Below are 12,888 nucleotides of genomic sequence, written 5' to 3'. Positions count from 1 at the left end.
AAATTTATTTCCTTTCATTTCATTTCTATGCCGCCTTTCTCCCAGGAAGGGACCCAAGGCGGCTTACAAGATTAAAACAAACAAACAAACAAAACGGACTTTAAACCTTCACAGTAAAAATTTAAAAACAACTGTACGCATCTATTTAAAACCATATAAAGTTAACATAAAAAGCATACAATAATTATTAACAATAATACAATAATAATAATATAAGTGTAAAAACAAACTCATCTGTTTAAAACAATATAAAGTTAACATAAAACATACAATAATAAATAATACAATAATAATAATAATAATGCAATAAATTTAAAAACAAACCCATCTATTTAAAACAATATAATGTTAACATAAAAGCATCCAATAATAATAATACAATAATAATAATATAAGTTTAATAACAAACTCATCTGTTTAAAACAATATAAAGTTGACATAAAACATACAATAATAATAATAATGCAATAAATTTAAAAAACCCATCTATTTAAAACATATAATGTTAACATAAAAGCATCCAATAATAATAATACAATAATAATAATATAAGTTTAATAACAAACTCATCTGTTTAAAACAATATAAAGTTGACATAAAACATACAATAATAATAATAATGCAATAAATTTAAAAACAAACCCATCTATTTAAAACATATAATGTTAACATAAAAGCATCCAATAATAATAATACAATAATAATAATATAAGTTTAATAACAAACTCATCTGTTTAAAACAATATAAAGTTAACATAAAACATACAATAATAATAATAATGCAATAAATTTAAAAACAAACCCATCTATTTAAAACATATAATGTTAACATAAAAGCATCCAATAATAATAATACAATAATAATAATATAAGTTTAATAACAAACTCATCTGTTTAAAACAATATAAAGTTGACATAAAACATACAATAATAATAATAATGCAATAAATTTAAAAACAAACCCATCTATTTAAAACATATAATGTTAACATAAAAGCATCCAATAATAATAATACAATAATAATAATATAAGTTTAATAACAAACTCATCTGTTTAAAACAATATAAAGTTAACATAAAACATACAATAATAATAATAATATCATAAATTTAAAAACAAACCCATCTATTTAAAACAATATAAAGTTAACATAAAACATACAATAATAATAATACAATAATAATAATACGATACGTTTAAAAAGTTAAACTCATCTGTTTAAAACAATATAAAGTTGACAGAAAAACATACAATAATAAATAATAATACAATAATAATATGATACATTTAAAAACAAGCTGATCTGTTTAAAACAATATAAAGATAAAAACACAATAATTATAATAATAATATGATAAATTTAAAAACAATTAAACTCATCTGTATATACTCATGTACAAGCCCACCTCATGTATAAGTCGTCAAAATCATGGATTTTGATATGACCCATGGATAAGTCGAGGGTAAAACCAAGGGGGCTATAAGGAAGGATGGAAAGGGGGATATACCTTTTCCATCTCTCCTTCTCCTTCTCTGGGCCTCTCCCGGCTACTGATTCCCAGGTGCTGGAGAAGAAGTTTTAACACTGGATTGAGAAGGGAAGTAAGTGGTGTTCAATCAGGTGTTTCTTCCATGGGAAGAGGAGGCTTGCAAATCAGACTGGAAAAGGAAGCAAGTGGTGTTAAATGGGGAGTTTCTTCCATGGGAAGAGAAGCATTGCAAATCAGACTGGGAACCTCTTTTGCACAGAGAGAGAGAGGGAAAAAAAACACGTGCCTCGAGCCACCAAGAGTGGAGCATCAGCCTTGCCTGTTTTAGGACCTTTCTATGTAGTACTAGTTATTGACCCATATGTAAGTTGACCCAGGATTTTAGGGTCAATTTTGGGGCATAAATTTCTCAACTTATAGTCGAATATATAAGGTAAGTGTCAGTGCACAAGGCAAGATTCACAGTAAGGCACCAAAACCCAGTAAATGAATCATGCCTTCAATGATTTTTATTTGCCTATTCTTGATGGAAATGAGAAGGAGAAAGGAACCAAGGAATCTCCTTGCCAGTTTGGGAGATTCTCCAAACAGATTCACAGTAAAGTATCAAGGCCTGGTTTGTTTGTTTTGATTTTACTGTGGCCAGTATTCAGACCAAGTGTGATTCAGTGGGTTGAGCATATGACTGAAGTACAAATCACCGCTTGAACTACTTGAGCAAAGCAGTTTAGAAACACTGGGTGACCTTGGGCAAGTTACACCCTCTCAGCCTCAGAGGAAGGCAAAGAGTCCTCCAAACAAATGTTGGGAAGAAAACCCCAGGATAGGGTCACTTTAGGGTCGCCATAAGTAAAAAAAAAAAAAAAAAAGACTTGAAAGTACACAACAACAGCAAGTCAATATTCAGATGGAAAACAAAACAGACAAAAAAAGGAAGCATATTTTAGAATATGACACTAAGCATGATTACTCATAATGAGCTGTTGTGTATATTGAGACTTGTTGCCCAGAAAGCATAAATAAAATTGCACAGAAATGGTTGGCAAGAGGAGGGGGATTGAAAACAAGACCTGTGAGGGAAAACGGAAGGAACTGGGTATGCTTAGAGTCAAAGGGTGTTAAGGGGAAAAGGATAAGCCTTGGATTAGAGAAAAACAGCCAGATAACCCTTTGATGAGAACCCAGCTTCCTCAGTGCCAGTAGTTTAGGAATTTACATTGGGGCTACTGCATCTTATTAGCCATGCTACTGAACAAATCAAACTGAGAATGGACAAAACTGTTCCTGCTTTCTCTGTATTTTTAGGTTTCTGCTGAAAGAGTAATGTCAGGATGAAATATTTATACACACTGCTAACAAATTCACCCAAAGTGTCACTATGGGGAGCCAAAAACGTGGCCACGCTCTTAGCTGGACTCGGTGGTTGGTTGTCAAGCATACATTTTCGGTGTTTTTTCCTTTCAGGAAGAGTAAAGCAATCATTTTAATAAACTAAAATATCTCAAGGAACTCTCTTCCCTCCCGCCCTTCTTTCCACTTGACCTGCCTCCGTTGCTTCCAGCTATAGCAAGAAAAGAAAATCCTACTTTTGATCGGGGCTGTCCTACTTTCAGGGAAGCTGCCACTTTTCTCTTTTTCCTAAGGTAGGACAGGCAGCCAATTATGCTACCTTTGGCAAGTGCCTGTGTGTGTGTGCGTGCCCTACTTTATGCAGCTTCTGTATCTGTTCCAGAGAAAGGAACACTTTCTCGTCAGGGGTCTCTGTGCTCTGTGGAGACTGAACAGCCCATATTCTCCCTGGCCATGCTTTCAAAAGCTTTGTTAATGAGTTGATGCGTCGGAGCATGGACATTCGTAACGCCTGAGAGAAAGTGAGCAAGTTTTTCTGGTTTTCTTCCCCTACGTGCAAAGTATGAATGAAGAACTCTATCTACATCAACAGAGCCAAACTGTTTTGAAGTACAATGGACACAAGCAGAGATGAGTTAAATACTGTTATTTTCATCCACTGTTTGTCAGAAACTGATGCCTACCTTTAATAACCAAAAACCAGACAACACCTGGTGGCAGCTTAGGTTAACAGGCAGTTATAATTGTCACCAGAATATAGGTTTTCATGGGATACTGGGTACACGCTTTGCATTTGATGTAGGACGTTGAGTATTTTCCATCCTCTATGATTATTAGGGCTGTTCTTTTAGGAAGGAGCTAGAGATACTTTCACATCAGTCCAACGTTGTTATTTTACACACTCAGAGAAATCAAGAAAGCAAAATCTAGTTTCTAATGACCATTGTTAACATTCTCCTCCAGACAGACACTGTCTTGTATCATTTGACACTGTGTGTTGTTAGTTTTACAATGTGATAGAAATGTGCAGTATGGCAGTCAACAATCATGTAGGGAATTTTGAATCAAAGCTCAGTGTCTAATCATCCTGAACATCAGTGCATATGACTGTTTGCACTGCTTCTTAGTGTTTAATATATTTAAAAAGAAAATGGGTCAGAGTGATTCACAGGCTACAATACCTTCTATTTAGGACTAGTTCTAGCTCTAGAAAGGGAAGCTGGGGAATGGCATCTGGGCTGACATTGCTGGGCACCAGCTACAGTCTATATCCTAGCCAGGAAGGATGGAGGAGGTACTGCTGAAACCAGAACACTTGACTGTTGCTGGCCATTAAACTGCCATTTCAGGGCTTTTAGTAAGACAACCACTTGCACATGTCTTTTCTCTCTTTCTAGGCATTAGTGTGGATTTCACTGAGAGGAACAGGAAGCAAATGGGATCTGGGTACACTGGCAAGGGAGGAGACCCACTCAGGGTAGTTCCTGCTTCAGAGAACCTTTTGCCCAAAAACTGCCCCCAAATTTGGAGCTCGTTCTAATGCATCCAATCTGACTGGGCGCCATTCATGCAAACTTAAATCAAGGTGGCAGTGCTATAACTTGTCACATTTATGCTCTGGTTTAGATCATATTCTAAGGGGTGTTAATAATGGTTTGAAAACTCTGTGCAACAGTTAGGGTGCGAGATTTGATCCTGCATGCATTCCACACCCTTTGAGCATAACCCTTAAGCTTTCAACAACAACAACCCCCCCCCCCCCCAAGTGACCCAAACATGCCTTCAAGAGGGCATCTGGGGCAAAAATGTTTTATTTTTCTGGGAGAAGGTTTGGTGGGGGTGGGGTGCAGCCTCCTAGTCTTCCACATTTGCCCATCCCTGCATTAGGTAGCATAAAGCAGTTACTTCAGGCAGCAGTGGCATGAAAATGTTAGAAGAAAAAAATTGGAAAACAATGCAGGCTTTATTCTGATATAGCTGGTCTCCTCTTATGTGCTTATTGGCATCTGAGATGAGGCAGTGGAAGAAAGGGACTAGGATAAGTCACTGTGTTGTATAATTCTGTTAGATTTAAACTAGAATAATTTAGTACAATCCCCTCTTTATAGATCTGCAAAATAAAGCCAAGGGAATGTAGACCCACCCAGTCAGAAGGAAAGCAGAGGTTAATCTCTTCTGGTCTTTTCTGACCTGCACTTTGGGGCATACAATAAATGGGTTAGATAATGCCAGTTCTGCAGCTAGTCAAACGCTTTGATGTAGTTCACCTGTCCCCCAGAGCATGTGCTGCTGCAGCCCAGCACTCCCTAGGCACACGAACTAAATATCTTTGGAACCTTGTTCCCATTGACTTTTCCAGAACTATCCTTGTTTCTTTTGAATGCTTCTGCTCTGGTTGGGGAGGGGGCAAATAAGTGCATAATCAGTAAACACAATGTTTTTCCTTGTAAACACCTTAAGTCATCCATGTTATGTCTACATATATATGTGTGCATTGGGATGATCCATGTAAATAGCAGATTCTGAAAAAAACCTGCAGGGTATATCTAAGAGTATTTAGGCATTTGTTTGTTCTAAGAGACACTAGAGCAGTGTTTCTCAAGCTAATGTGGGGACCAGCATTTTTTCTGCCCAAGGTGCCATGGACCAATACCATATGTGTCTCCACTGGCTACAGTTTTTCTTTTGTGGAAACATGCCACAGATCAACCAGTTCACAGACCGGCATTGGTCCATGAGCTATCACTTTGGGTAGCATGAAAGTAACTAAAATAGCATTTGCTATTAACTGCCCTTGAGTTGACCTTGGCTCATAGAAGCCACGTGGACGAGACCTCTAAAAGATCCCCTGTCCTCAACTACCCTTCTCACGCCTTGAGGCTCAGGCCCATGTTCTCCATGATCAAGTCTAACTATCTGACATGTGTTCTTCCTTTCCTTCTACTGCCCTCTGCCTTCCCCAGCATCACTGTCTTTTCTAATGTCTCCTGTCTTTTCATGATGTGGACAAAGTACAACAGTCTCAGTTTTGTCATCATGGCTTCCAGGGAAAGTTTGTGCTTGATCTGTTCTAAAATCCATTTATTTGTCTTCTTGGCTGTCCATGGTGTTCTCTCCGCCTCTCCCTCTCCGCCTGGGCTCCGCCCCCACTGAGGGCGGGGCCCAGGCCCATAGGGAAAGCCTCCCTGAAGGGGATGAGTCCCTCCCCGCCTGGGCTCCGCCCCCGCCGAGGGCGGGGCCCAGGCCCAGAGGGAAAGCCTCGGAGGCTCCTATTCAAATGTAGGACACAAAAAAAATGTGTCCTACATTTGAACATTTTGTCCTACATTTGTCCCGGTTTGGAGGTCCTGATGAATGGCATCCCTAGCTCCAAGGCTTTCTGCAATTTTATTTTGACCATGGGAATAGGCTGCCTGCTTCTGTTCTTGGGTCTGTAGCCCAGGTGCAGAGCTACATAGGTGTACAGAGCAAGTCCTGGTAAAGGGAACAGAATTTTATAGATTCATTTTATTCAGTGGCACCTTTTTTAACGTACCAAAATGACTGCCTACATTGAAAGCTCTGTAACAATTTCCTCTGTTGGCAAAAGCAGTTGCACTTCAAAGCCACCTGCATAATTGCATTTTAGACAAACAGAAGCCCTTTCCCATAGCATCTGATGATTTTTTAAGATGGCCTATAGCATCATACACTTGTGTGGCTAAAGGAATGTAAAGACTGTAAATGTTTTACTACTATAGTAAAGTTTATATATACAAGAAATAAATTCATTTGAGATGAAAATGCTGCATGATTTGCAAGGTGACAAAACAAAACAAAATGAACAAAGAAACAAAATTAATCAGGTATGAAGAATAAAGTAATAAAGTATGTTTATGTACAAAACATAAAATGCATTTGGATTTGTAGAGTCCTATTTTAATTATTATTCTTAAAACTGGGCTGGGAAGAATTTCCTTAGGGTCATTTTAAGTTGATTCAAAGTTACCTTATTCATATTTCCTGAATTGGAATACAGTTGTATTCCAAAATCTCCACTCTCCCAAACACTGTGGTGAAGTTTGTCAGTTCAAAAATACATATAACAGTACATATATGAAAAACAGTATGCACAAAAATGTTCATGTTAAAAAAGAATGCACATAAAATCACTGTAGTCTATTAAAAGAAAATGCACGCTTTAAAAAGTGTATAAACATGTGAACACTTGGGAAACTGCATACAAAAAAGTGTGAGCAAAAGCCAATATTTTTCTACCCAGAGTAAACTCAAAATCAATTTGACTTTAATAACAACTAACTGACTCTATATATTTCAGTTGGTCTACCATAGGTAAGACTAATACTGAATTTGTTGTTGTTGTATACCTTCAGGTTGTTTCTGACTTATGGCAGTCCTAAGGTGGCCCTATAATGGTGTTTTCTGGGGCTGAGAGTGTATGGATGCTATCACACAAAGGAGGCAAGCACTATGAAAATGTGATTAAAATGTGGTAATAGTGCGATCAGGGGGAAGATTATCACACCCCCATGTGCTTCTCCTGTTCGTGTCCCATGAGTAATCTGTAATAGATGCGTCTTTGGGTAATAATGGGAATTTCTGTTATTACCCAATGACACATCCATTACAGTTTATGCATGGGACATGAATGGGAGAAGCATGCGGGGGTGTGATAATTTCCCCCCCGATCGCTTTATTACCACATTTCAATCACGTTTTCATGACACATGCTTCCCATGTGATAGAGTCCTACGACTCACCCAAGGACTCCCAGCAGGTTTCCATGACCAAACAGGGAATTGAACCTTGATCTCAAGCCGTTAAACTATGCTGGCACTGGGTTTAGCTCACTATCATTTGAAGAAATGGGCACAAAAATATGCATGAAATTTCATGTCACTTAACAAGAAACCCTTTGGAAACAGATGATGAAATAGGAGAGAACAAATTTAACAGTGGAAATGTGGCAATACTACCTCGAAACAAGTTTGACAGATTCACCCTTCCCTTCTTCACCTTTCTTTTAAAATCTGTGCTGTATATAACAAAAATGGAAACTGAGGGGATTGTCAGCAATGCATATGGTATCAGGTAAAACCCACACAGGTTTTCTCCTGTGGGGAAAAAAGTATCTGGCATCTAATGTCTTTCTATTTGATATTATTTGTTGCACCAAAATGAAAAGAAATGATATGCATCTCAAAAAGTAAAAATATACCTAAGAGCAAATACATCAATACATGTCAAAAAATAAAGTCTATCAAATGCATTATTGTGAAATTTATTGTTCCCCTGATTTATAAATACATTCATTTCTCTCCTCTTTTATAGTATAAATGTTTTGACAGAAAGCATAGTGACTGTATCTATTTATACTAATCAAATACAGAAAGAGTCCTTTGAGATTTCCTCCACACTGATAATGGATTTGTTTAATTGAGCTGAGCAGTGCCCCATGGCAATTCTGTATCTTCTTTGAAAATTAAACCTTTCAGACCTCCGGGTTGAATGGTTTTGAGGGACAAATGCAAATCACAACATCAGATAGCTATTATTATTCCTTCCAAAGATTCTTGCTACAAAGGATAGTATTAATGGACAATCCTATCCAAATACATAAAAGATCTGTTCCTGATTCCTGACACCGCCAACTGACAGTCATCATCCAATGTCTTGTTTCACTACCAGCAATGTTGTAGGGTGCAATATCAGCCAAAACAGGAGCAGGGATGATCAAGAGTTTTGAAAGCCCCAGACTTCTAGGAGCTGAATCTGAAAATTTTCTTGGCAAAGGGGAGGGTTGTCAAATGTTTCGCAGTGTTCAGTTCTTCCATGATACAAATTAGCATCAATGAATAAGGCCTGGCCTCCTCCACCACCTGCAGGGGAATAAAGAGCACAGATTTTTGGAAGAGTTTTGCTTTCTACAATCTAAATCTAATTGTTAGTCCCAGCTATAGAACTTTTATTGAATCAATGAATCACATAAATGCTGGCCTACTAAACTCCCATTGATTCAATAGGTCTACGCTATGTGGGAATTGGATTTTGGGGCCTGTGCTAGGGAACATAATTCAAGGTACTATCCAAATACAGGAATTAACCTTTTTCCCAATGGAGGTATGTAAAGCAGTTTCTGACTCTGGTTACACATGGATAACATGTGCAAGGAACACACACACACACACACACCAAAAGAAAGAAAGAAAGAAAGAAAGAAAGAAAAGAAATATAGATTTGTTGTTGTTGTTGTTGTTGGCTTAGTTTCAAAATTTTGCAGAATTATCATCCAAGTATCTCTTCTCTCTAGTGAAGGACCTAAATGGTTGCTTGGTGAGAAACCTAACAGCTTGTACAAAATAATAATCATACAGATGGTGTCCTTGGAATAACTGAAATGGTGAAAACAAAAAAGAATTAATCTTACCCTTGTGCAGATTAAACCTGACCTCAGTTTCAGCATGGTTTGCAAGATGTAGGTGTTTTAACTTGGAAGCTCTACATGTGCACATAACACATATGCAAAAGTACTGTATATTTTCTGTGCTAATATGGCCATCTACTGTTGCCTCCTAGTGGCTTCCATCAGCATTCTGTGGTCCTGTATCCAGTTACAGATCTTACCAGTACCACAATTCCACTACATTATATAAGATCACAAAGATTCCAGTTTAGATCTATGGCCACACTAATCAGTGTCTAAGCTTTTAGATCTGTGTGTAAGCTATACATATCATGCAAGCACACAACATAATCAGTAAGTATATTGTTGAATGCAAGTATTCTATCATCACTAGTGAGGTATCTGATCGGATTTCTTCATGTTACTATACATAAATCGGTGCCTGATGTCAGTGAAGGGCTTCTTCAAATAGGACCTTCAGCAAATGTTGTCATTTCTTCTCCCAAGGGAGATGTAGGATAAGCCCTAGCCAGTAATGAAGGACGATGGAAGTTGTCGGCCAGCACATGTGGAGGGGTGCACATTTCCAACCCCTACAGTACGGATTCCAGATGGCTTGCTGGCTATCCCTGCCTTCTACCAGAATGCTAAAAACTGTTAGGGGCTCAAGCAGGCCCATCCACATCTTGGTTTAATGTTTTTATTTTCCAGTAGACATCTAGTAATATTCTATTGCACCTAGAGAACACTGAGTGTGCTCAGTCTTTGCTGAGCTCCCTTAGGGCTTTCTCTGTTTATTTTAATTTACAAAAGTAAACACCTCTGTGTATTTAGTTGACTATCACTTCCCTGCTGAGCCCAGGTGGTTGATATCTTGGTAAGCATAACAACAGCCTTACCAAGGAACAGGAGGATGTGTGTGCATGGATGAATCCTGAGATTAGTAGATTAAACAAATAAAATAAAAATTCCTGAGAACAGTGCATGCATGCACCTTGGACTGTGAAGAGAGATGAGAAGGATCAAGGAGCAAATGAAGGTAGAAGGAAGACAGCTGTGTTCCCCACATACAATATATATTGCCATAATTGTCCACTATTACCAGGGACAAAATGTGGAACAAATTCCAGACCAAACTGTAGGACAACTGCAGGACAAAATTCAGCCCAAAATGTAGGACATTTAAGAAAAATGGAGGGCCTTAAATGTCCTACATTTTGGGCTGAGTTTTGTCCTGCAGCTGTCCTACGGTTTGGTCTCGAATTTGTCCTACATTTTGTCCCTGGTAATAGTGGACAATTATGGCAACCTAGCACAATGAGAAGGGAAAAGGCAGTAAAACTGAGGACAGAAGCAGGAAGAAGACAGCTGGAAAGAGTTGAGGAAGATACTGAGGAAACAAAAGCAGAGAGTAGCCTGGTTTGGAGCCCAAGCAATGCAGGCTGTAGCACAGATTTTTCCTAAACTCTTTTTAATCAAATCAAACAGGAGAGGACAGAGCCTATGGCAACCTACTGCAGGAGTGCCTAGGTGAAGCACTTCTCCACAAAAAGAGTTGCTTTCCCAGTAAAGGTCTACAGCTAAGGCCAAAACAAGGTTGGCACTGCCTAGTCTTCCATTGAGCTTTGCTGCTGCTGGGAGCCAGTTTAAGCTCCTAAAGGACCAGTATCTGTTTCTGTAGTCTCATGCTCCTGCCTGGCTGAGGAATAGGAAACTCTGCATGAGTGTGTTTATGCCCACTCATCTAGAATACAGGGTAGTCACTTCAGTGAGCATCTTATTATGAAAGTCCCACGGCAAGACAGTCTATGGCAAGCCGACGGCAGCCCATGGCAAGACTTCAGAAATGAACAGTAGGATCATCTGTTTGGGAAACTATTTTTAACAAGCAAAAAAGTTACAGTGCTGAGGCTTCCTAATGTGACTAGCTGCCATTATACAGGGACATAGCCAGGATTTTAAGAAAGGGGGGGGGGGGTTCCCAGACTAAGTGCCACCATTATAATGGGGCTTGGGTGCGGTGGCGCAGCAGCACACACCATTCATTTTTCTAATGGAAGGGGGGGTCCGGTCCCCAAGATCACCCCCCTTGGCTACGTCCCTGCATTATAGTTATACTTCTTGAAAGTACCTATATTAAAAAAATATCTCTCCATTTCTCAAAGTAAGTGGCCTAGTAATTTATAGTTGCTTTGCTCAGAGAAACACCAGAATGCTCTAAATTACAAAACAGACTTTCCTGCTTGTTGTTGACAGTGAAGCCAAGTGAGAAGTTATTCATATCAGCACTTCAGGAACGCTGCATAGACCTGGACCTGGGATGCCAGAAGTATTTGCTGCACTAGACGTTCTGTGGCAGGTATAATATTATAGTAGCATAATTACCTATGATAATTCCTTCCTGAGTTCCAGACATAAACATAGAGGCTGTTTTGGAAGGTAACTTGAAGTGTCTAATTGCCAGGAATGGAGAGAGACGGTTTTTAATCATGTCTAACTTTGGCACAGTGAGGTGGTTGGGGCTGGATGTTGAGCGCCCCTCTGGAGAAAAGGGAGATGGAGAACGTTGGCGTGGGGAGCGAGGCAAGGCTTTTGCTTGTTCTGGCTTCTTGATGAATACCCACTCATATCGCTCTATTTCAGGATGTACCTTTCAAACAAAGATGGTAGAAGTTAGGTATATCGTAACTTTGTTCCTTCCATTTGCTATGTCAGGACAGCACATGAACAGGTCACTTCTAGACAGAAATGGTTTTGACTGAGCTGCTGGAGACCTTAATTCATTTTTCTCTGTTTATTTTGGATTTGCTATCTCACCTTTCTTGCAATGACAGGACCCAAGGTGGCTCATAACAGGGACGTAGCCAAGGGGGGGTTCTTGGGGTCCGGACCCCCCCCTTCCATTAGAAAAATGAATGGTGTGTGCCACTGCGCCGCTGCACCCAAGTCCCATTATAATGGTGACCCTTAGTCTGGACCCCCCCTTCCTAAAATCCTAGCTACGTCCCTGCTCATAATGATATTAAATAAAAGAAAAATGCAAGGTCAGCAATTAAAAAAGAATTAAATTAAAAGCCCTGTTTCAAAGAATTGAAAAACACCATTTAAAAACACCCCTAAGAAAAGTACGGGATCCAAAGGGCAGCAAGCCATGTCATTAGCAACCACAAAATAGCCAAAAGCTTGCCTCCATTTTAAAAATTGCCTGCAGGTGGAAGAACAGTAGAGAGGATGCCAGTCTAGCCTCCCTTCACTGGAGCTCCAGAACCTAGGAAAGACCACTGAGGAAATCCTCTTGCTGATCCCCACCAAACATACACTTGAGGGTGATGAGCCTGAGAAGATGGCCTGTCTTTATACATTTCAAAGCCTGAGCAAACTTTTATGGGAAAATCCAGTCCTTTGTGTAGCCTGGGCATGTTATATAGGACTTGATATGAACTCACAGGACTCTGTGTTTCATATGTGATGATAGTGGAATAGAAAATCCAGTCTTCATAGGATTTAATAGAAGCCGCTAACACACTACTTAGTGGAATTGGTCAAGCAATTTCTATGCATGCAGAAAGCTCTGTCTCTTATATAAGCTATATAGTATGCTGAATTAATTGGTTTGGTGATAATCTTTATTAACAGAAAGTAAC

The 12,888-nt window shown here is 38.9% G+C and overlaps 1 protein-coding gene across 1 annotated transcript in view; it reads right to left on the bottom strand.

The window, feature by feature from the left end:
• Nucleotides 1-8,395: 8,395 nt before the first annotated feature.
• The window catches only part of LOC149322069 (TBC1 domain family member 24-like), a 28,268-nt gene continuing 23,775 nt past the window's right edge, over nucleotides 8,396-12,888 (bottom strand). The window contains exons 7-8 of the mRNA XM_089522864.1: nucleotides 11,630-11,894; nucleotides 8,396-8,720 (exon numbers count right to left, since the gene is read on the bottom strand). Of these exons, the coding sequence (XP_089378990.1) occupies nucleotides 8,575-8,720; nucleotides 11,630-11,894 (411 nt within the window). The 3' untranslated portion in view covers nucleotides 8,396-8,574. The remainder of the gene's footprint in view (nucleotides 8,721-11,629; nucleotides 11,895-12,888) is intronic.

Source organism: Sceloporus occidentalis, unplaced genomic scaffold (assembly GCF_023333645.1).
Source record: "Sceloporus occidentalis isolate IW3139 unplaced genomic scaffold, rSceOcc1.0.p SCAF_1, whole genome shotgun sequence".
Taxonomy (NCBI): domain Eukaryota; kingdom Metazoa; phylum Chordata; class Lepidosauria; order Squamata; family Phrynosomatidae; genus Sceloporus; species Sceloporus occidentalis.
Note: the sequence above shows the minus strand (reverse complement) of the source record. Positions and strands in the feature narration are given on the sequence as shown.